Here is a 25100-nt window from a genome sequence, read left to right as displayed (position 1 = left end):
TTCCTACACCTCCTAGGGAAGTACAGAGCTAGATACAGTGCAAGGATGGGTTTCATCCTTTCCTGAGGTATACAGCACTGGCTGCTCCATGAAATGGGATACCAGAGTAGATTATCCCTGCGTCTGCCTCCACACAGCAATCTTGCTATACTCAAACTGTGTTACAAACAAAAATAGGTCATTCTCCTAGGGCCCTTAACCTACTTGGGACCAATCTTTGCACAGGTAAGAATTATCTTCATCTTTTCTAAGAGTAGAGGACGGGCAAGAAGGATGCAAAAGGCATGTGCGTGCTGACAAAGAGAGCATCTATTTTTTGCTAAAGAGGAGGGAATTAATTATTGATCCAGCCGGACTGGCACATCGAATTTGCTCGTCCGGAGTCAGAGTGCCTCCAACGCTCAGCTGCAAAGGCAGCAGCCTGCAGGATCACATCCCCTCGCGGAGCGCCAGGGCTGCCTGGCTGGCAGCTAAGCACCGGCTGTGTCCACAGGGCAAGCATCAAGGACAGCCATGGTTTAGATTAGCTAAAGATCACATCAGTTCCAGCCTCTGCTTCCACCAGCCATCAATCTTGCAGGCACAAGAGTCCCAGTGGACAAAAATAAACTGTTTTTCTAGAACTTGTGCTTAAACTAAAACCACATTCCCTAGTCCAGGGGGTGTGGAAGGATGGCACAGCCCATTTCTTTCAGTAGAAATGTCTTTTAATGGTGTAAACCAGGCAGAGCCGGAGCTGAAAGCTGAGCAGACAGAAGTTATGGTTGTATTTCATTTCTGAATGACTTGGGACTCATTTACTCTGGAAACTATCCTGCTCCCAAGTCCCACCTCACATCTACGTAGGCATCTGTAAAGATGTATTAGCATCTTGGGTATGTGAAAAAGCAGTCTGGGGGGATTAAACTCAACAGCCTAGCCTGGAAAGGCATGCTAGAAAAAAATACATTCTGATGAGTGAAATCAGGTCCTGAAGAAAGACAGGAAGGACTCTTAGTGCTGACCCAGCCCCAGTCATTCTCAGATCCTGCCAGGCGCCTCCTCAGCTGTTTAGAGCAGTTTAATGTTCCTCCAATTACACTGCTGGGGACTACGGATGTGCCTTCACATAAATTGCCTATGGCTCAGCTAAAGTTCAAGGACTGTGGATTCAGCTTGGATCTAAGAAATCCTGCCATGGTTCCTGCCACATCCCAACCCAGGAGCCCACAGAAAGCAGACAAATGTACCCCACGCTTGGAAGTGGCTCATGCCATCCCCTCCCTTCTGCTGTTGTTCAAGGTGCACTGGCAGCACCTGTCCCTTTGCGGACACAATGCGATGCAATGACCCTGGATAAAATGGCAGCCAGCTCGGGCAGCCTGCTCCACTCGGATGCAGGCGAATGGGGCTGGACCGGGTGATGCTGCTCCTCTGCCTGGGGACACCACCTCCTGAAGACAACCTGCATCTCGCTCTAAGTGAGCATGCGGCTTGTCTGGCTTTCTCCCTGATAATGTGTGAACTGTGAGGAACACCTCAAGTATATTTAGTTGTCCTTCACTGAAGTCTGTGATCAAGGCAGTGTCACCTCGAAGTCACCCAGTCCATCACATCCACCTCCCTTCTGACTGGCTGTACTAGCCCTGCATGGCCATGCAATGCATGCTTAACAAACAAATAAACAAAAAACCCCACCAGAGAGTCTGGATGACTGTAGTAAAGCTGTGGAAGGGAAGCTGAAAGTAGGGGTTAAGCGTTTCTGTACCAGAAAGCACTCTGAGAGTGAGGGATGCTTTCCGAAGGGTGCAAGCCTCACTGATTTTACTGATTTATAACTCAACTGGACAAAACACTGGGGAACATGTCATCCTGCTTCAGCAAGGGAACAGTCTACATGCCCTGCTAGGACTTTTCCCTAGTTTTGGCAGGGCCAAATCCTGCCTTACCCAAGATCAGCAGGAGTGATTGATCACCTGTTGATGGCTCTGTGCACATGGAAAAGGCCCAGGCTGCTGCTGTGGGGTGGCTGGGTTATAGGCTGAATGTCATTCTCTCACATTTGCCTGCTTCTCACCTCCCCACATCTTTAGCAGGTTTTCTCAATTCCCAAGAAAAGTGCTTTGATGTTCAGTGAGATACTGAGCTGTAGCATATGTACCTTTTATTCTTGTTAGCAAAAACAGCTGTTAGGAGTGCCAACCTGTCATTTTGCTCCTTATTTAGTAGGCGCAAATAAACAAAAACTATTTCAGAAGCAAAAATAAAGAAAACCCCTAAACGTGCTAAAGGAAGAACTTATTTATGCTAAATGGCAGACAACGCTTCAGCCACATAGCCAGTATTCAGCTGCCAGAAAAAGCCAAGGAAATAGCCTAGAGAATACTACATAGATGGGTGCAGATGAGGCAATCCATAAGCCCTGCAGAGTGCACAGCCCCTCAGTGCCCTTCGCTTGACTGCACTGGACAGACTTGAATGCAAGCATCCCGCAAGACAAGCAAAGCCAACTTCCACCTCTCCTTGCTTTTCCTCATGGTAAGGAGCTAGCCTGCTACAGCCATAAGGAGTCCTTTACACAACCAACAAGGGCTTCTTCTAATATCTGATGTGGTATAGCCAAAGCATAAAGTCTCATTTGTAGGCTACTCTCTTCTCTATTCCCTCCTCAAGGCAAGGTCATGAACTGTATCTCAGGCAGTGAGGGTCTAAGCTGCATCCAGTTTCCCACATGCAGGGGCTGGCACTGGAAAAGCTATCCAGTTCTGCAGGGTGTAAATAAGACCCACCCCATATGCTACAGCACGCCATGGCCAAAAAACATCATCTTCTACCCAGTTTAAGATCCGCAGCTGGAGACCAACAGCCACAATCTCACTGTGCCACATGAGAACATGGCCAGTTTTCTCAGTCTTTTCAGTTACCAGCTGATCCTTGGAAATGGGCCACAGGATGGAAAAATAAACACCTTCTATGCCTCCCTGCCACACTGACCTACAGGAGAATTTCCTCCTCACTTCAAATGTGAGAATACTCTTAACCCTGTGTGTGAGCAGGACACGTCATGTGAGATCATTTATGGCCCATGAGATGTGACTGCTGTGCTACCTGCTTCCTGACCCCAGCCACAGTGCTTTCCAGGGGTTTGGAAACAGACAAGCATACCACACTGGGCAAATTATGAAATTGCAGAGGAGAATTTCTTCCAGCCGTTCCTAGCAATCAACAAAGCTTTGAAGTAGAGAAAGGGTAACCAACAGAACAGAAAGGGTAACCAACACCTTCAGCATCAGCAGCTTTTGTTGGAGGTTTCCCACACCAAAAAATAGTCATGCACAATCTTGCTTAACTCAACAACTATTTGAAGCAATGATTTATTCATCATGATACAGGTGCTGGTTACCAACAATCTGCCTGAGCACTAACTTTCCAGTTGTTGTGTTTCCATGAGAAGAGCAAACGTCTAGTTCTGCCACTTCAGTGTTAGCTGCACCACACCACATGGTATGGCACCACACTGCACAGCCATGCGGGATGTGCAGCATCCTTACCTTCATAGCGTGCACAACAGCCTCTGGCTTCTGACCCACAGGGACATATCCTGCTGCAGGAGAAGATGCAAGATCAGATGTCATGCGAGCTGGTCCCTGTTGAAATAAGAGAAGATATGCTTTAATTCCTTTTGGGTGGTTTAAGAAAGGAGGAAGAAAATAACAAGAAAATTTGAGTGCTATCTATCTTCTCTCAAATTCAATCAGCCACCTGCAAAGACAAAAGACACCACTACTCTTCCTCACAAGTCACCTGACTTAATGCCATTTAAGCCTACCATCACTCAGCCTAGATGTACTCGGGCAGGAGATCACCCCAGTTCAAAGCTAAATTGATTCAAGAAACATTTTTCGCTCATTTAGGATAACTTTGTACAAGGACAAGATCAAACGGTCTCATCCTTCTAGCCAAGGGAGCAAACAAGCATTTTTGCACAAAGCAAACAAGATGATTTTCCAGCATAAAGCAGTCATTGCTAAGAACTAAGAAGCTGCATTCATGAAAGAAACAGTTGGTGTAACTTCATTGCTTTTCTGGCAACATTTTTACATACACAGACATCAAGTTCCAATCTTCAGCTACAGAGAGAATTGTGAAAGCAACCTTAAAACAAGCAGATGTCCAAACCTAATGTTGGCCGGGTTTGTTTCCAAAATGCTGGCCAGTCCTCCTGCATGAAGGATCCCATTGGGAAGGATGCCGAAATTACATTTTACGAAAGATTTCTACTGTCCAAACAGTCTTGTAAGCACTTTTCATAGGGCTTTCCCTTTTTCTAAATGCATCCGACTTGGATTATGAGAGACACAGTATCTTTATTCAGTGAGATGCACCCTGCCTGTCCCTAATATTTTTGCACTGCTTTGTAGCAGTGGGAGAAATCAACAATGAAACCATTGACCAAATTCTATTTAGTCTTCACATCCTTTAGGAAATACAAAGAATGATTATACTGAGTCTTTGAAAGCAAATTAGGATGGCAGAGCGGCATGTAGCACCATCACAAGAATGCTTTCACATACAACACGAGGCACTCCTTTCTCATCTTTTCCGCATTTAAAAACACAGCATGTTTTATACTTCATCTCATCACTTTGCCTTCTAAGCCCAGGCCAGCAAGCTAGTTGTGCCAGAAAGGAGGACGAATGGAGGGGCACTTCGCCACCTCTTGCCTTTCCAAATGTTTTAAGTTGTGGGAGCCTTTTTACTAATAAAAGTATTCATGTGCATACATTAAAGAAAAAGATGGGCCAATCCGTTAGGCTACAGACAAAAATAACATGAAAGGCATGGAGCTGTTCATGTCTAGGCCACTGATCTGTGCTTAACCCTTGTCATGACCAACAGCCATATACTCATAACTGAGATGCTGGTGATACAAGAACTTCCTTCTGAGAGGCAGGCATCTCAGAAAAAGGAAAATAAGACTTAGTAACTCCACAGTAGTTCTCCAAGGAGATGTAGCAGACTGACAAAGCACAGAGACCAACAGACACTCATAGGCTGGGCATAGTTCTGGACTTGCTGGCAGAGGGTTACAGCTTGCTGGAGCTGTGGCCACATGGGGACATGTCTTCAGCCATCCCATCCATAACACCACATAGAAAAGGCAGAAGTTGGGGACCAGGGACTGGGTCACAGCTGTGATTTAAGACTGCAAAACTGGGTTACCAATTTCCCACAGGGCTGGTAAATGCAACAGAGTCCTTCCAGAATCAGCCTCCTACAGAGGTCAAAGACACCAACACATGCATAATTCCTGTGGCTTCAGCATGAAAGGTGCCTTCTTTCCAAAAATGACCAAGATTATGACAACTGAAAGCAGAATACTCAGGAGTTTGCAGCCATGAATGACACTTGATATGGATCTTCCCCCACAGCCCTCTTTAGAAATAACACAGGAAATACCAAGCAAAGGTCTAACATCTAATATTTCTTCTGAGTTGAGAGTAATCTGACAAAGTAAAAGGAATTCTGATGGATCTGGCTGTTGATAACAGATTAAAAACTGTGTTTAAAACACAGTTTTCTGACCAAACTAGAGTATATCACAAGGTCTCCTGTACAACAGGCAGCAGCAGCTTCTCCTCACAGAACTGAAGTCACTAATGAGCTACAAAGCATTTCCATGATCGTAATCACTCTCAAAATCATTATACAATGCAAATGAAACCAGAATGATTAGAGAGAAATTTTTTCTAAAGAGCTTGAACATACTTAACAGATCACCATACCGACAAGATAAAAGTAATCTTGCAAGCACGGTGATGCAGGGCATATATTGTATAACACAAAAAACATTGAAAAGGGTCACCTTCCTTCTTGGGTAAGTTGCTGAAATTCATCAAGAGCTATCAACTGAGCTCCACCTGAACACAGGTAGAGAATTTGACTGAAGAAGAGAAAAATAACATTAAAGAAAGAGGGATGAAGCAGGGGAGGTAGGCCCCAAACTTGCTGTTGGAGTCTCAGCAACAGATGACTTAATTTCTAAAACAGGCATGATCCTTGATCCTCAGCTTGGAAGCCAAAACCCCCAGCCAACTGAAACAGATGTCCAAATTGCTGAGTGCAATTGTCAGCAATGGCGAGAGCACCAACCAACCACAGCAGCGACCCGCTATGCCCCAAGCCACAGAGGCGTACCCACCACATCAGACTGTCACTGCAAAAGGCCAAACATGCACAGGAAGAAAGTAGGAGACAAGCAAAGACCCCACCAACATCCACACTCTTTCCAAGTGTAGGATGCACAAGTAACAATACCCACGCTGCTAACAGTGGCATAATGTTTATCGTTACACTTAGTGCTTTTTGTGCAGTTGCACCCTTAGAAAAGGCTCTTTCCAGACACACAAAGAAACAGAGTTTTATAAGAGGGGTAAGGTGCTTTATTCCCATTGATTTCAGTATAGTTCACAGAAAATAAAAGCTTCAGCTAAACTCCTATCAGCTTCCTGCATGGAGGCATACATAAAGGAGGCCAGAAAAGAGGGGGCTGTAGTCAGCAAGGAAAGAAATGACAACATATCCAGCAGGATGCATGGCCAGCCTTTGGAGGATGGAGGAGAGGAAAACGGGCAGAGTTCACCGATACTGTTAGTTGAAGGGGAGGAAATGGAAGGAATTGGAGATAAGGTCAAGGTTGCTGGACTGGAAAAATGCCAACATAGGAGAAAAGTCAGGGAATGGGAAGAAAGAAGAGGATGTACATTTTCTGAGCAGGAAACCAGTTGAGATGAAATGCAGGGGAGGGGGAACCAGAGATACGAGACAGGAGATTGGAAGAAGGGCAGGAGGGCGGGCGAAATCTCAGGAAGTCATTGTTAATGTAGTAGCTGAAACCGCACAGATGGAGGAGATTCCTCATGCCTAAAATAGATGCGTTTGGAAACTGGAGGTAAGAATTACCACAGCTGCACCCCAGCACTCTAACTCAGCCACTCTGAGGACCTCCATCACTGCAGAAACCCATGCCCTTCCCATTCCCTATAGCTGATATTTTCACAGCCATGGGAACACACTGACTCAGCACCCTGACAGACAATAACAGCAAGGTTAATCTGGTTACATCCTAAGAAGCAGAAATTGTCCATACAGGCAAAAAGCAATACGGTGTCTTCTGGTGCATGAATCACTCCATTTCCTCTCCCTGCCTGGGTTTCTCAAACATGCCATCTCTATATTAGATGGACATCTGGCTTTTCAACTAGATAGGTTTTCATAGCATTTGGTAGCTCAGAGATGGTTCACTCTTCATCTTCAGACATGTGGCTGAGGTGTCACATAACTATATAAATGAATAGTGCTAAAAGACAGCTCTGAAGTCACCCAAAGAATGACACTACATTTATAATAAAGTTACTGAGAAATACCAACTTGATAATTTTTCTAGTTCTGCTGAGGCTGAACCTCAGCAGAATGAGAAGCTGAGTCATTTCAAAGCGCAAAGTTTCTTTATTCTCTTTGGCCCAACTAGCTTTAGAGTTGCTCCAAGTTTACAGCAGCAGAGACAAGACTGGAAGTTTGCTTTTGTTTAATTCATCACTTACACAATGAACTCGTCATTCAAAAGGAAACAACTGTGTATCTATGTTGTGGTGTCAAATGGACAGCTGGGTAGAACTGCATCATACACCACTTTCTGTTTCATTCACAGCCAGCTACAATGCCACTTAGCATCAGCCCCCATCCCCATCACACCAGCCCGACATCGTGCATGCTCAAACCACAAGTGCACCAGAGAAGTCCAGTTCTGTTTGAGACCCTCCCAGAAACCTCTCACTGGAGCCTGCAGGGCTTGCGGATCAATCTCCAAGTCAGTAAGGAGATTCACAGCCCAGCTGTTTCATTAACAGACTAAGAAAGGAGAGAGGAACTCTGCAGTCTCTCATACCAGAGCATCCTTGAAGCAATATGCTATGCACAGGGGATAAAACCCCAGTTCTCTATTGCTAAGAATGATACTTGACCTGATAACAGCCTCAAATCCAAAGCAGAAAACAAATCAAATCAAGCTATCCCCACTCACTGCTCCAGCCCAGAATCCAAAGACAATCAGCAAAGCAACAGCACTTATGTGGGAAAGAAAATCCAAAGACCATGAATACTGCCAGTGATCCTTTTTAATCTGACACAAAAAATGAAGAACAGAGGCCTCAACCTGCAGGTGCTGAAGAACATCTGCAACTATCAAGCCACAGATGGCATTGCCAATGTCTAAGACCAAGTTGCCTAATGAGTCCTTGCTGGCTCTATCTGGTTGCATGGGATGTGGTCCAGCACAGATGCTGACAAGTACCACCATCGACACTCTATTCCTACATGTTTGGAGGAACAAAATTAATAGGACTTTCTGTAATAGGGCATGCTGGGAACTCCTGATAATAACACACCTCTAGAGAGGCAAAGTAAGGCTTAAAATATGAACATTTCTTAATAACAGTGGGAATGCTTTGGAACCCAAGAAGAAAAGAGTCTAACTGGGGATGACAGGTGTCTGCTCTTTTAGAGGTTTTGGGTTGGAAATCTCAAAAAGGAACAAAGAAATTGCAATAAACAATTTCTCCTTGATTCCTCCGGGGATCTGAAAAGACATGAGACCTTAGTCCTGCCATCAGTTTTCAATCTCTTTCTGCTCAATTATATTCTGTCTTTTAATGACATCCTTTCCTACCTCTGCTCTAAGAGAGCTATTCCTGATCTGCAGAAAGACTGCAAAAGACTAAGTTTCAAAACCCAGAGGAGAACATCATGCTGATTTTACTTCACCTAACAGTCACAGACCAGGCAGTGAGGATGCTTCAGACCAACACAGAGCGTATGAGCAAGCATTAATGCTTCTGAACCTCACATCTTCTTGTTCCCTTCTATTAATTTTTTTCTACCATTTCAAAAAACAAGCAGACATTTAGGATTCAAACCCGATTAAATAACCCACACTTTTCTAATGGCATTCCTCAGACAATATTAAAGCTAAATGGAGTCATTTCAGACACTGTGAAGTTTTTATTGCCGAGACAGAACAAGGAAAATTACATTACAGGCAGGCCCTGTCAGACAATGAAATTCCCAGGCAAATCTACTTATCTCGCAGTGATTTTGTCTGCAGCCTGCTTATCCAGGTTTGAATTATACTTGGGCCCTTCCTTAGCACCTTGCCACCATATTTGTTTTACACAAATAAAGGTGCCGACACCGCTCTGTTAATTAGGAACAACTAAATTAAGGGACAAGCAGGAGGCAGTAGCATACACACAGCCATGTGGAAAACAGGTAGCAGAGCTGGGCAGTAACACGGAAAGGTGCCATGTCTGACTGCAAACCCCAACCCTGGCATGCTGGCAGAATGGGAGCCCAGCATATTTTGGCTTTGTGAATGGTTCTTGTGGCTATCAAGTTTACGAAGCTCCTGGAGCAGCTCCAGCCAGAAGCAGTGCTGGGGGGCAGAGCAGGAAAACCAGCAGCAAAACTGAGAACACAGGGCCACCACTCTGGCATGGAAGAAGCATCCCCAAACCCTCGCAGGGAACGCACTGAAGCCCTGAAGCGTGGTGTCCCATCAGAAACATAGCACAGGCAGCACCAAGGGCAAGCTCCAGGCTCAGGCAGGCAGACAGACAGTCCATTCAGAAAGAGAAATGTGCCATCACGGAGAGATGAGCGACATCCCCAGATGACACACACAAAAATACCTCCCATTACCACCAGCTGGAGAACTTCCCTGGGCCCCACAAAGGCAGATCACACCCCTCACCGTTTTGCAGCCTGGGCCATGTTTCCCATTCTCCTCTGCCTTGCAGCTGCAGGGGTGTTAATGGCTGAAACAAAGAGACGGAGCCGTGCGGCACTGAAGCGTGACATGGCTCTGGGCTGACGTTTCACCCTCTCTCCCTTTGAAGCACCTTCCCTCCTTGCTGCATCTTCTCATGCCCACGGCAGCTCTGCCATTGCCACCACACGCGGTGCTCCTGAAAGGGTCCAGCTCCTCTTATGGCCCCACAGGGACAAGGCTAGCTGAAAGTACCCCGGCAGCAGCCCCAGGGCTCCTCACTGGCTGCAAGGAGATTTCCCAGATGCACGAAGAAGCAACCAGCATTGTTTCCTCTGGAAACCACACTGTGCAAAGCACAGCTTTTTGCCACTCTGCTGCAGGTGATGCAAGACTCTTGTCCCCATGCTTGAGCGCGGGACACCCTCGGCAGAGCTAGGGAGTACCCAGGTCCCTGATGTGTCCAGTCTGCCTGGTAGATGATCCAAACCAAGGATGACACTTGGTTATTGTTACTCCATGCCTACTGTGCAGAAAGCCTGCCAGCATCCCGCTCAAAACAACCCACCCGCTCCCCTCTTGTGCACTCAAATGGCTGCTCAGCCCTATGTTCCCAAAGTCACAGCGGGCTGCCTCGCAGCTGCGAGCGCTTGACACCCTGTCACCCTGCCACCAGGCACGGGAGAAAGAACACGTGGGGGATTCTGCAGACGGACACCGGCTTCCCAGCACAACGTGGGTCCTGGCCACCAGCAGGAGTGAGTGCAGGAGCCATCAGTACTCTGTATTAGCATCTTCCCTATCAAATCAAGGGACTCTACTGCAGATGCTAATCTCCTTTGGCATTACTTAATTTGCAGCCTTTAATCATGGAGAGCAGCTGCTCATGTAAACATTCAAATCCATGCATTAACCGCTGGGTCCACACAGGAGCCAGGCGGAGCCTGTCTGTATGGCTCAGCCACCACCTCCTGCATCTTCATGGCCTCTGCTGCATTCATGGGTATCTATTTAGGGGTTCACATGGCCGTTTTGATTAATAAAGAAATAATTTAACTGTTTCATTGCTTTCTGAGCATAAACATCAAGGACATCCAACAACAGAATAGCTCTTCTCCCTGGCAGGCATGACAGCGCTGGCTGTATGGGCTGTGCTGGGGCACCAAAGGAAAGGGAAGATTTCAGGGACTGCCAAAGACAGCATAAACAAAGTCAGGACATTGTTTGCAACTGGATCTCATCTACAAACAGGAAAGGTGTCTGTTCACAGCACTGCAGCTCCAGCCCTGTTAAAAAGCCCCATCGACAGCTCCAACTGCCCCCTGGGATTGTGACACTATTACACACATGACATATTCAGAGCAATTTCAGCCTGTAACTACCTGATACAAGCAAACAAGAAGTCTGACGGACACAGTGAGCCCATGCTGTACTCACAGACAAAGTGCACTAACTCCGACCGACTCACAGGGGCACTCTCAGCGTATTTTGAGAGGTGCTAGTTCTTTTAATAAAGGAACATCAAGCACATCTGATTTCAGAAGGAAAACGTGGGTATTTTTAAGACTTTCCTGATTTTGAAGCAAACCTCATTTGTGGGTGGCCCAGGCGAAAGCCTCTGGGTGGGTGCAAGATGCATGCAGACAGGGAGTGATACCCGTGCACGTCTGTATTGCCCCTCCAGGTCCCCATTTCAGCTTGGCTGCCCTGGCCATTGCCTCCTCCCAGGCCTGGGGCAGAGGAAAGATCTGCTGTGCCCCTATCTCTCCCCTGACCCATTGCCAGTCCCACACAAATGCATGCGAGAAGTGAGCATGAGAACCTACAGCAGATCCTCAAAGCAGATCATTTTTTCTCACCTCCTGCAGTCACCTGTAAGGGCAGATTATGGATACAGCTTGTCCGTGCTTCTTTTGCTCATCAAATCCCCAAACTTTGCCATTGACAAACTTCGTGCCGCTTGGCTGCCATAGGGAAAAAAGCCACCCACTGCTCAGAACCACTGTAATAACTGCTGATGAAGGGCAGCTGCCTTCCAAAATGGATCAGCTTGTTCTCAGCTGCGGGTAATACACTCTGAAGCTTCACAATAGTGCTCCCCAGGCTGCAAATCCTGACAAACCTTTCATTTTACTTTCCTTCCGCAGCCGCTGTTGCTGCAGCAGCAAAACGGCTGCCTTGAATTTCTCTCTTTGTCTGCCTAATGGCATCCTGGTGGTATCAGTGACGCTGGTGGGAAGGAGCTGCCTTGTGCCATGCTCCTCAATCACTGTCTCCTCCTGCCTAAAAAGGAACTGTGGCCGTCACCGCTGGAAGGAGAGAAACAGGCCTGGGGCGTCCTCTGACACATGCTGGCAGCGCTAAGCTCAACTGACAGCCGCAGGGATGGCGCGCATGGATGGGAGAAGGCAGGGGACCATCGGGGTGCTGCACAGGATGGGCTTGGGGGAGTGCAGAAGGGGCTGAAGGCATTTTGAGAGGCCGTGACGCAATGCCGAAGCTGTGAAGAGCGGTCCCAGGGATGCCACAGGCACCAGGCAGCCTGGGGATCCCTGCGCCCAGAGGCTGAGGGCTCCATGGTGGCGGTGACAGGGTCCCTGTGCTGTGCAGGGACACCTTGGGGCCACACTGAGGTCCCCAGGGCTCCAGGTGACTCTGCAAGGGCACCAATGCCCAGAGGGTTCCCCTGGCTCTTCTGGGTGCATCTCCTGGGCACCATGATGGGAACAGTGGTCTCTGGATATTCCAAACTAGATTTTAAAAGTCAGGTTGGCTTTAAGGAGACGATCCAGTTCTCCTCGCTGAGAGGAACAGATTTACTACCAAGCAGACTGAGTAAGGGACTAGCAGAGTTGTTCTGGGTCCCCCACTGAGACACGAGACCAGGCTTGGGCCACAGCCACATCTCCTTGCTGACAGAAGGTTGGCATAGGGGCCAGCTTGGTCCTTCCTCTATAGGGAGCTGAGGGAGAGATACCAAGTCACCTTCTTGGGTTTTCTTCTGCCTTAGCCTTTGTATGAAAGAGGATGGAGACCACCATCTTTCCAGTCAAAAGGAAGAGACATGACTGCCACTGGGGCTGGGATTTAGTGGCTACATGTCCTCATACCACTCCCCTCACTGCTGCTCTGCTCAGGAGACAGTCAGTGCGTCAGCCAAGGATGCTCCTATCATCCCTTCCCACCCCATCTAATGGCTTTTCTTTACACCTACGGACCGCAAACATTTGGGTTTGTTTTTATAATAGTATGCATGCCATCTGGCAAAACGGAATATGCTTCTCCCAAGTATCTCTACAAAGCACAGCTATGAGACACGACTGGCTGTGACAGCATGGTGGGAATCAAGGATAGGAGCCCAAGAAGTCAGTGCCGTAGCTGGGCAGCCAGAGCCATCACCCAGGCCTTGCATCCTGCATGAAACAGGCACTGCAGAAAAGGCACAAGAGGCAGTGGCAGGAAGTCAGGGACTTGGCGGCCCTCAGTTGAGTGCTCTCGGCTTGTCCTGCTTCTTCATATTTTCCTATGACCTTGCTGGGTTTGGGGTAGATTTAGGAAGGAAAACAAAATTGTCTCTTCCCAGCCTGGGCTGTAGTCTAAATCAGACTCCTGAGAGATGTGGCTTTGAATACCCTAATGGAAACCTCACTGTTTTCTGGAAATACGTCTTGCAGTCCCTAGGGATGTATATGAAGGCTGAGCACAGGCACCATCACCACTGTCTTCTCAGAAGAGGGAGCTTTGCTCAGCTCTCACAAAGCGTATTTAAAGGTGCTTTCCCTGGGGACTCCCAGCTCCAGATCCCAGATAAGCACAGGTCCCTTCCTCCGGCCGCCACCTACAGCACCTGCAGACATGTCCTCCTGCACCCGCCAGGGCACCCTTGGATGCTCCTGCTCCTCAGCAAGGGGTCACACAGAAAACTACCACAGCACAAACTCAATACAAACACTTAAGGAGGGGGAAGGTGATATTTCTTTTAACATAAAACTTATTTCTCTAACGCGTCACTCACACCCCCACACCTACAAACTCATGCTTATGCATTCACCAAAAGGTAGATGGATGTCCATGTGGCGTGGTCAGAGTTACTGTGTGTGACACAGAGGACAAGGGACACACACCAGCAAATCCTAATGACAGCTCTGGCATCCCTCCTCATTGGTAGCAAAGATCTGGGGTTTGGACACATTTTTCACATGCTTTAGGAGTCAATGGTTATTACAGGCTGACCCTTATCTCAGCATCTTGCTTTACTCACCCACCATAAAACCATGGAAAGCTGCTGCCTGTTGCTTCTCCCTCATTTTGGGCACCTTATCTAAGACTTCCTCTTGGAATGACAGGAAGCGCATGGCACATCACAGTGTAACCTTCCTCCTGTTATCAGGGAATAGGTCTTCTAGTGATGAGCCATCTGTGCTGTGGCCTTATCACAGCACAGACCTCTTGGTCCTGACACAAACCACGCATCCTGCCATGTTTACCCATTTGTTTGCTGTCAGTTGTGTCTTTGGCCATCAGCACAGGCCATCCCTACGTCCCTTGCTCTAGTAGTATTCCTCCTGGTGTTTTCACACATACTTTTCCATTCACACTCCATCCATGCTAATCTTTATGTTTCCATTACAAACCTCTACAGTTACTCCCACCAAAGGCAGGGTTCCTATTATAAATCACATGAAAGCTGGTAGTAAATTTAAAGTCTAAGCCAGCCAGGCTAGCTCTGACTGTAGTAACAGGCTGGTTCAATGGTGTTTTATGCCAATGTGGATAAATGGCTCCCCCAGGCAGCTGGCTTATAAGCTTCTCAAGGTGAAGGTACCTCCAATAATAGGAACATGAACAGTCCTCAGGCCACATTCCCATGCCTGGGCACTGAGACATGCCTGGGGCAGCAGGCAGGAACGTGGAGGTCTGCAGGTACCATGTATCCAGGTAGGCAGCCAGAGCACCCAAGAGGCCAAAGGGAGCACAGAAGAGACAGAGATGCAAGCTCTGGAACATGCCTCAGCCACCACATTCATGCTTAACTGTGTGCTACAGGGATCTCATGCTCCAGAATTCAACAGCCGAGATTCCACCTCTTAGAAAATGAATTGCTGAAACATGACTATTAGTAACAAAATAAGAGCTTACTGCTGTGGACAGCGAGTTTCCTTTTCCACCGTACATTCTCCCCATGTCAGAATCATAACTCATCAATCATTAGATGTGACCATAGGTTAAGTACTGTGTAGGGTGGCTTTACAGAGAATGAGAGACGTGAGAGCTGACACTGAGCGTGGACAGCTCCATCTTCCAGTCATCATTCAAATGGAGCTGCAGAAAGCCCACAAAAGAAGTGAACTCTCCAGCAACACTATACTGTTCCAAAAATTAAACACCACCTTTTAGTGTCCACCCCTGGAGGATTGTGGAGCACTTAGTGGTATTTAGCTTAATAGTAAAGAACTGCCTGAAAACCACGCTATGGAATGAGTGATTTCCCACCCAATTCCTTCAAGGGAAATACTGAGGCACGGAGAAGTGAAAAGAAGGAACATATGTTTGCAGAGAAGAGTCCCTCCACGGTGGCAGACACGGCTCCCAGTCCTGATTCACAGCACTACACCAACAGGGCTCCTCTTCTCCTCCAATGGCAATTACCCAAACACAGCGTTATTCTCCTAAGCCCCTCAGTGTTACTGAGATGTAATTTCCATCTCACCAACCAGAGGTGAAACCATACAATCAGGCAATCCAGACTCTTTGGACAATGGCAACAAACAAAATGGGAAGTTGGTAACTTCCATTTGGTACTGTTAAACTCCAGAACAGCTCTGATCTGGAAGAGTCTCCAGGACAGACTGAGCATCACCTTCTCTATGCACTCAAGCCACACATGCATCTGACCTGTTACTCCTCCAACAGCTTCCTGCGGTAAATCAAAGGGCTGCTAATCTGAGTGCAGTAACTCATCCCAAGTGTTGCTGCATCCACATGGAGCAGCCACGAAGGGAACACATGCACTGCAGGTAAGACATGGAACAACATAGGTGAAAAATATCTGTTCCAGCTACCATGGAGAAACAAAGTACTGAAGACATAGCAACAGCCTGGCAAATAGCAACTAGAAGCACAAGCCCTCCAAGGATGCTCTGGGACCACTTCCACTGCTGACACTCAGTGTGCTGCTTTTGGCTGGGGTAGAGTTCGTTTTCTTCACAGTACCTAGTATGGGGCTGCGTTTTGGGTTTGTGCTGGAAACTGTGTTGATAACACAGGGATGTTTTAGTTATTGCTGAGCAGTGCTTACAGAGTCAAGGTCTGCTGCTCACACCACCCCACCAGTGAGTGGCTGGGTGTGCACAAGTCATTGGGAAGGGACACAGCCAGGACAGCTGACCCCAACTGACCAAAGGGATGTTCCATACCATATGGTGTCATGCTCAGCATATAAAGTTAGGAGAAGAAGAAGGAAGGGGACACGGTCGGAATGATGGCATTTGTCTTCCCAAGTAACCATTACACATGATGGAGCCCTGCTTTCCTGGGGATGATGAACACCTGCCAGCTGATGGGAAGTGGAGAATGAATTCCTTGGTTTGCTTTGCTTGTGTGCACAACTTTTGCTTTACCTATTAAACTGTTTCTCTATCTCAGCCCACATGTTTTGTCACTTTTACTCTTCTGATGCTCTTTGCCATGCCGCCAGGGGAGACTGAGTGAGTGGCTGGGTGGTGCTTAGTTGCCGGCTGGGGTTAAACCACAACGCCCAGACACCAGGTCCTCCTCAACACCAGGCCACTAGGCCCTAAGGGGTGCACTGCTTACAGGTACCTCAACATCAGCTGCCACGCCTGGGCATCATCTCACTCAAGGCTGAGCAGGTCTGGAGGCTGCTGGCTATGGGAAAGATGAAGCCAGCCCAACCAGCTTGCCCTGGAGCCTGTCCTTCTCATCTCAGGGGAATCCTGGTCCCACAAGGAGCTGCTTGTTGTCACCTCCTCTTATGCCTCACCCAGAGTCCAAGCCCAAGGGAATCACCTTCATCTTCCAAACAGCACAGGGAGCCTCTACTACACCATGAGATTACTCTGGTTTGCCGTTCCCAGGGCTGGTGAGTTAGACCAGCCTGCTCTAAATTCAAGCTAACACGCATGTCACACCTTCCCTCGCAATGGCCAGGGGCCTGTAGGTCAGAACTAATCCCCTGGGACTGCTTTTCCTGGATATTTGGTAACTGCTGCAGACCCACAGAGCAAATCTATAATCCTCCATCTGAACAATGCACCACTGATTAAACAGTGCACAGATTGCAACTGTCTTGATTATGCATCTTGAGCGTGCACTGGTGTCCGTGATCCAGGATCCACTGGAAACACCAAATTGTTTCATTAACTGAGGTACGTCAGGGCCAGAGAGAGCTGGAGTGGTGCCTACGTGCGAACTGTGTGACAGTGAGGGATGTGCTGAGGAACTTCCCCAAAGAGCTACACTGGCAGTGACGATGATGAGACCCTGAACGGATGTGACAGCTTTGGAGCCAACACCAATCGTCCATCACTCACATGTGTGAAGCCTGTGCAAGCACAAGGAGGAACGATTTCTCACAAACTCATGCCTGCTGTCAGAAAAACAAGGCTGCAGAGAAAGTCAGGTATATCTTAGTGTCCACCTTCTGGGACATGCCTGAGACATTCAAAGACACCTGCATGAATTTGTGATTGCTATTCTTCATCACAAAAACAATACATCATGTCAAGCCACAAACCAAAGGGATTTTGGTAGGAACAGGTATACAAACGGCTACATAAGTATCCCAGATGATGAGGATCTGGATCCAGAGCTGGTTTTGTTTTTAATCTATCATCTTCCCGCAAAGAAGGCAGACCACAGCCGGGGTGACAGATGAAGGTGAGTGTCACGCAGCACCTGGGCCTCTCCATAAATGCCAGGTGCCACCTCTTCCTTAAGGAAGGAGGGAAAGCAGGGACAAGTGGCCGGGAAGGGCTCCAGCAGGCAGCACCATCTGCCACCAGCCCTCACACAGCACTGGTGAGCTGCGGGGGCCAGCGCTCAGGTAGAGAAGTCCCCTGCCAGCTCCCAGCCCTGGCACAGCTCCTGTGCAGGAAGCTGCTGGCTGTACCCCAGCCTGACCCACAAGATGAACATAAAATTGTGTCTGGAACCAAGCTGGGGATCAGAAGCCCAAGCAGAAGAGAAGCAAAGCAAAACCCCCAAAACTGTAAGGCACTGGCACAGCCAAACACCTCGAGGCTCGTCTCTCCCTGCCCTCTCTATAAAGTCTCCTGAGTTTATATATGGGGCACAAAGTTAGAAAATGGCATATTCAGCCACAGTCTTCCGTATCATTTGCATGGCTTTGTACATTTTTTTTTGCTGGAGGGTCTCCATCCATCCTGCAGTTCAGCAGGGGTAGAAAGGGGCTCTGCTTTCACGGAGTCTTATTTATGCAAACTATCTTAAATCGTTATTACCCAATGTTTTATAGCTGCAAGAGGCACACTAAATCTACAGAATGGCTTTCACCCAAGCAGGCAGCCAACGTACAACTGGTCCTGCAGCACCTGCAGCTCTGCTGACCGGTGCCCTGGGCATGGAGCAGAAGACACGGGGCAGCAGGGAGGTCCCCTGTCTGTGCTGCCATCAGGCTGCTGCTCACGTTCACGAGACTCACAGCAGGGCTCCCTGACTGCATCCACGCTTTTCCTGCAGCCTGGAAAACAATGTCACCATGCAAATGCAGTGTCTCAGGCAGTCATGAAAACACCTGGAAGACAAGGGCCTGGCAGGGCTCAGCCTCCTCAGCCATGCCTGGCACACCAGTGCAGGAGGAACCCTGGCACAGCAGCACAGTATCCAACTTTTGCAAGAGGCTTTAATCAAGATTCCTCTGTTGTTTGAGAAGAAGCAATGCAGGCAAATCTCAGGAAAAATAAACCTCATTCATGATACAGAAAAACCTGTAACTAAAGTCATAAGAACTTTATTGCTAAAGCAACCCTGACCACGCACTGTCAGACACTTGGCAAACCACCTTTTGTTTCATCCATGACTAGCTTTTTGACAGCAGGCATACAGAGCACTGACAAAGAAGGAGCAGCAGGTATAACAAGACTCACCCTTGCTTTAAAAGATGCACAACAGTGACCATCAGCTAACCGAAAAACCTATGCTGGGAAGCTGACGGTCTAAACTCAGGTAAAGATCAGTATTTCCAGGGGCTCCCCATCCTCTCTGCAGCTGCAGGTTTCAGCTGCACATCTGTACCACTGGTTTCAGGGTGAATTCTCAGCTGGGAGAGCTCCCCTGCAGCCTTCACATGCTCCCCTCTAGCCATGACCGCTTTCGGGGAAACCTGTGGTTCTGTGTGTATAGGTAAGGAAATGTCTCTTACGTTTTGCAGGGCATCTTGATACTGCGGCAGTGATGAGAGCTGTGACTCAGAGTGGTATGGAGACAACCCTTTCCTCAGAGTCCTCAGGTCCCCCGTGCTGGACTGCTGCAAAGACAACGACAGAAAACAGGGTAGTCTGTATTAACCAGAAGAAGGAAAGCTGTGACCCTTGTGCTGTGCTGGTTTTTTCCATGACCACTTCTGTCCTGTGACCTGCTCCCGTTACTTCTCCCTGCAACAGCAGGTACAGTGAACAATGTGATAAAATGCTTTTTCCATGCCCACACCTGGAGAAAACATTTGCAAGCAGTGAATCATTCAAGGTCTACTCCATTAGGTGATACAGCAAGAAGGCTTTTCTATTTTGCCTAAGTTCCCACATGTTCGTTAAAAACATTTGTTAATATGCAAATGGAAAAAAGTATTTTTAAGAGTTCAGATTAAATCAAAATCCACAGAAGAAATCCATCAGGAGGCATTTTCTAGATTTTTCATTTTACAACACTGTACACTATTCCGATCATCTATATGTGGAAAGCAATGACAGTTTGTAAACAGTGCTACTGTGATCCACCTAAGCCTGCAAAATGTGTGTCACAGGAACAGTTTCTTATTTGCTTAAAATTTGCATGCCCCCACAGGTCTTAAACAAAGCCACATAAACAGAGGTAGTCTACATGACCCTAGAAACCAGAAGAACGTAATCAATAGTCTGTGCTCAAAGGGAGAATCAGCACCGAGTGTTAAGAGCACTGAATAATCTCCCTGGGACAAAGGTTCTGCCTCATGTTGTCAGTTCTCTCTGCGATTCTGAAGCAGGCCAGTCCTAGAAATGAGAAGCGTTTCTTATTTATAAAAGTACACCCTTAAAAAGCCAATACACAAATAGCCAAAATCAAAGGTCCAGGAGATGCTTATGTCTTTTCATTACCGATAAACATCCTCATTAACTTTTCCTGTTTTTAAGAGTATCAAGCAGTGCACTGTCCTCTATTTCAAACCTATAAAATCACAACCTTTTAGATTTTTATGCTCCATTAAGACTTTTGACTTGCATATGCTGCAGAAATGATGTTTTCTACTTCAAAAGAACCAAAGAAAAGCCACTGGTGCAATAAAATTTAACAGGAAATCTCATAAATCAGGTCAATTGTATATAAAAACCCCTCAGTAACCCCAAAGGCCTGACCATAACCAAGACTTTGGAGACTGCGGCCGTGCACAGCTCTCTGGAAATAGAGAAAGTTAATTTCCATTTCTTGCTCCCATTTAGCAGAGAAGAATTGGTGCATTTAGACTGGATACGTCATTTTCTATCAGTGTCAGAAATATTTTCTTGTAGCTCCATGGCCTGTTTTAGGACACGTTCAGCTTTGGTTTTATTTCAAAATGTTGTTTTCTTAGGTTAAAACATCAAGCATGACCCAGTGCTTTCACAACCATTCTGGTGCACTCACCCTATCAACTTTCCTTTTACAAGCTGTGAAGAAAAAGGGCAGTTTTCAAGAAACCCATCAGGAGAAAAGGATGCTAGTCCTGTATCACCCAGTCTGCTGGGAACTGTTATGCCTCACATAGAGTCAAGTGTTACAGAATGACTTCAGCATATTGGATGTCTGGGATTGCCTTAAATTTACAAGGTGGCGTCAAAGATGACTGTGGCCTATATTTCTTTCACATTTCACAACAGAGAGTCAGAGAAAGATCTGAAGGAGATAACTTGTTGAAGCTAAAATGTGACTGCTGCAAAACTGAGTTTCCCTCACCGTGCCTGGGAGGTATATGCTTTCAAAGGAAGGTTAGTGGGTCACAAAGGAAGATGATGAGAAGACTCTTCATTTACTGGCATTTTCCCAGGCATATGATATGTAGGGGTCTCTGGGAGGTTATTCTGAAAGGATTTTACCCTGGCTGGTTACGATTCCACTGCCCTGCTTTGTGCAACTTCTTCTTCACTATTGTATGTGCACGGGGGGATGGCAACCTCCTGGAGAGGTCCTGACACTCTGCTACCCACTTCTTCAGTGTGTCAGCTCAGGCACCCTTCCCTGATGTTTGTAATGAATGGGCACTTACACAAGCAAGGGAAAAGCACAATAAAACAGCAGAGTGAAAACCTGAGGTTGTAGCTTTGTGCTGGAGACCCCAAAGGTCACTGATCTCCTCGAAGGCTCTGCTCCAGAAGAACATGTACTGCCTCACCAGTGTTTAGAGGCTCTGGATTGCTTAGGCTTTTGCAAACCACACTGAGACTTGCAAGATGTCACATGCTAGGAGGCATCAGGAGTGTAGAAACAGGCACGAGAAAGAGATTTGGTGGACATTTGTTTGCCTCCTAGACACTTGTTCTCTTGCTGTAGCAAGAGACCTAGCATGTGTTTCATCACACTCTGGCTTGTCCCCACAGAACGTCAAAACACCTCACCCAGCGTAACGCAGTAAGTAAGTAAGGCAGTAAGGCAACTGGACCTAAGTCTAACCAACACACAAGATCATACTGCTGGAGCTAAAAATACACTAGTTTAAATCGATTTAATTTAACTGCCCTATGCTCCTGCCTGGAGCAAGAGTCTGCATTAATTTCAATTTGGCTTAAATTGGTTGAAATTGTTTTGGTAAATACACAGATACAGTCAAAACTCTGCTGTAACAAGTGTTTATAATGGATTAGTTCTATTGCTTTTCTTAAGCAAATCCCATTTAAGACAGTGCACTTGTGTGTGACAAAACTATTGTTGGTTGTTTCAGTGACTGCTGATTATGAATCTGACCTAATGCATTCAATTTGATGGAAAGATTCCCACTGAGTTCAATGAACATCAAAACAAGCTCTCAATTAAAGACAAAAAAAAAAAAAAAAAGGGAGGCGAAAAGAAAGGACATCTAAGAAATAAAAATGCTGAACAAACACATTTGGGGCACAGGGTGGGTTTGGTAGTGCAAGAATAATCTTCATTTGCTGTTATTTGTAACACATCCGTGTTGGACATGGCCAAAGGACCTCTTTTTCCTACCACTGTCAGCCATAAAGCCAGTCCCTTTCACCAGCATTCCCCTCAACACAATTTTCCTTCTATAGTTTCTAGAATTTGTTTCAGAATATATCTTACCCTAGTTATTTTTTCCAACACCCAACTAATCACAGCTCTGCACTATTTATTTTCCTTGCATGAACAGCAAATGTGTATTTCTTCACCATAATGCTTTTTCTTCCTGTTTTAAATTAAAATGGTGCACTGAAACGTATTCATCAGACCTCCGTAAACATTTACACATTCACTGGGCTTTGCTATCAGTGTTAGAGCTAACCAGGAAAAGAAAGCGAATCCCTCATTAAAAGGCAGTATGACTAATGGCGCATCAGAATGAGTAGCCATTACTCCACTTAAACCTAAATTAAAAATCCTGGTATTTGCATTGTCAATTCATTCACAAAACGAAATCTCTTATTACCTTACCCAATTTTCATTACTGAGATGTAAGTGGATCCCAAATTGCCTTTCTTGTCAGAATGGCATTTTAAAAGTACAAAATCCCTGATCATCTCTGTTCATCATCATTGTTGGAGATTATCTCAATTAATGGGCAACATGTCTATAATAAATTACCCTTCAGGTAAAATCACTTCACATTTCTGGAGTTTCAAGGAATTTATGAGCAAAATCATCTACATCTGAACTAAAACTCCACAGGAGAGTGCTGTTTCAACTGAACTATTATTGGGAATGTTTTCTGAGACGAGGAGCAGAGAGAGTGGGAGTGACACAGAAAAGGAGACCAAGAGAAAGCTGAGGAGACTCACAGTCAGTCTTCACTTAACCTGATTAAATTTACAACTTGCATAACCTGAAATTCAGTTGTTCTCAGCAAATGCCAACAACTGGCCATTGACTACTCCAGATTAGCTCTTGCTCTTTTACAGTGAATTTTTATGAAACACTAGTTTCATCCAAATATTAAACAAAACAACAAAAAAACCCCAACAAAACAACAAAAAAAAAAAGGGGGGAGGGGAAGGAAAAGGGAAGGAAACAGGGAAGAAGCATCTCCTAACTAACTTTTACAATGGTACAAAAGTGCAAGACCTCCCCTAGGTCTAACTCAGCATCACTCTACATGGTGTCACCTCCCTTTATCAGCTGATTAGCATAGGGACAAATCTGCAGACCCAGTGCTTCGCCTTCAGCACCAACCTGTGCTACACACTACCAGTGCTCACAGCTCCACAGCGGTCACTCAAACACAATAACTCTTCATTATCTGGAAATACTGACATGACATTTATTGCTAAATTTTTCAACTAGGCAGAACTTGAAGTGACCCTGGAAGATGCTGTTCTTGGATCAAAACCCAAGATCTTTGTCAGCCCTGTCACGAAAGAAATGGACCTAGATAAGCCCCTCCTGGCAGGGAAGGGAGTTTTGCCTACTCATATCAGTGAGAAAATAACAGGACCAACAAATCAGGTTTTTAGTAAAAATGGATTGCAAACACAAGTTTTTCTCTGTCTAGAAACCAGAAGCAATCTGATTAACATGGATGGAAAGTGGTTAAGTATTTTCCATAAAAAATAATGAATCATTTTAAGTTCCCCAGACAGAAATTAAAGTCTTGGTGCTTACCAAAGCCAAAAATTACATTTTTAAAAAATCAGCGAACACTTGTTCCTATCAAAGCTTTCTATCCTGATAGCAAGGAGAAGAAATGGTGGCCTTTGACTTTTTGACCTGATGTGCTGAGTGATTCAATTTGAAAATAACACAAATAACACAAGAAGATGGATAGTTTGTGGTATTTTAAGGTCAAAGTACTATGAAGAAACATTTATTTTCCTTTCCGTTTCTGTCCAGTAAAGTTGGAGCAGTGCTGTGGCCATGTTGAACCAACTGTGAAGATAAAGTGTTGAAAACTTACAGACAAGTTAGACAAATTATCTTTTCTGTTACCCTTTGGTGTTACTTCTGCTGGAAGGGAGAAAAAAGAAGACAAAGATTTATTTCTGAAATACTTTCATGTAACAAAATGGATCACTCTTAGCAGAAATTAAGAACAGAAAGACAGAAATTTACTTGGCAGATATTTCTCGGCATTCATGAAAGAGATCAGAAAACAACCCAGAACTATTTCAATTTGAATTAGGCGCTGAAGTGACCAAGGAAAATTAAAAAGTGACACAAGTAATACATGCATTAGCATTCAAAACAGGGTTGTTACATAAGTAGCCTTTAATTGAAAACACTATTTTCTCCTTTTGTGCAAGTTGTAACAGCTGAAGGCAAAAGAGAGCTTTAAAAAAATTAATCATAAATGATGGGTTCGACCCTGTGCCATGCAAAATACTAAAGCCTTTACAAGGGCCACAGCCTCCCTTCTCCCCACGGGCTGCAGGGTCACCTGGGAGTAATTCAGGTGTCTACACATGGGCATCCCGTGCCTGAGCGTGCCCAAGGCAACCGCGGAGGCTTGGCAGATGTGATGAAGAGCTGCTAGAGTCGTACATCCTTCTGCCGCATGGCAGGAGGCAGCAGGGATGGCGCTGGTGGCACCTGAGGACTATGCCTGAGTCCCTGAGATGACGGTTGCTTCACCTCTGTGTAACTCATTTGTAACATCCTGCATTGTGAAAGCTTCGTCTCCTGACCTACATGCCATTAAAAAAAAAAAACAAAAAACAAGCACCAATTTGAAGGCCAGGAGTCCTAGAAATCCCCTTTCTGTTTACCTCTGGGGAGTCCCTTTATAAAGGGATGGAAAACTCTGTCCAGAATGAAGAGGAGAATCAACCGTATGTGAGTCACCGACAGCAGACTTCCCAGAGGACTGTCATTTTGAAGGCTTTATAATAATCAGCTTCGTTTTCCCACAATGCAGACCTAGTGGCACTAAGCTCAAGAG

The 25100-nt window shown here is 46.2% G+C and overlaps 1 protein-coding gene across 1 annotated transcript in view; it reads right to left on the bottom strand.

Moving 5' to 3' along the window:
• The window catches only part of CCDC85C (coiled-coil domain containing 85C), a 107280-nt gene that overhangs the window by 3643 nt on the left and 78537 nt on the right, over positions 1-25100 (bottom strand). Inside the window, exons 3-4 of the mRNA XM_030482708.1 lie at positions 19206-19310; positions 3531-3626 (exon numbers count right to left, since the gene is read on the bottom strand). Of these exons, the coding sequence (XP_030338568.1) occupies positions 3531-3626; positions 19206-19310 (201 nt within the window). The remainder of the gene's footprint in view (positions 1-3530; positions 3627-19205; positions 19311-25100) is intronic.

This window comes from Strigops habroptila, chromosome 4 (assembly GCF_004027225.2).
Source record: "Strigops habroptila isolate Jane chromosome 4, bStrHab1.2.pri, whole genome shotgun sequence".
NCBI lineage: Eukaryota > Metazoa > Chordata > Aves > Psittaciformes > Psittacidae > Strigops > Strigops habroptila.
Note: the sequence above shows the minus strand (reverse complement) of the source record. Positions and strands in the feature narration are given on the sequence as shown.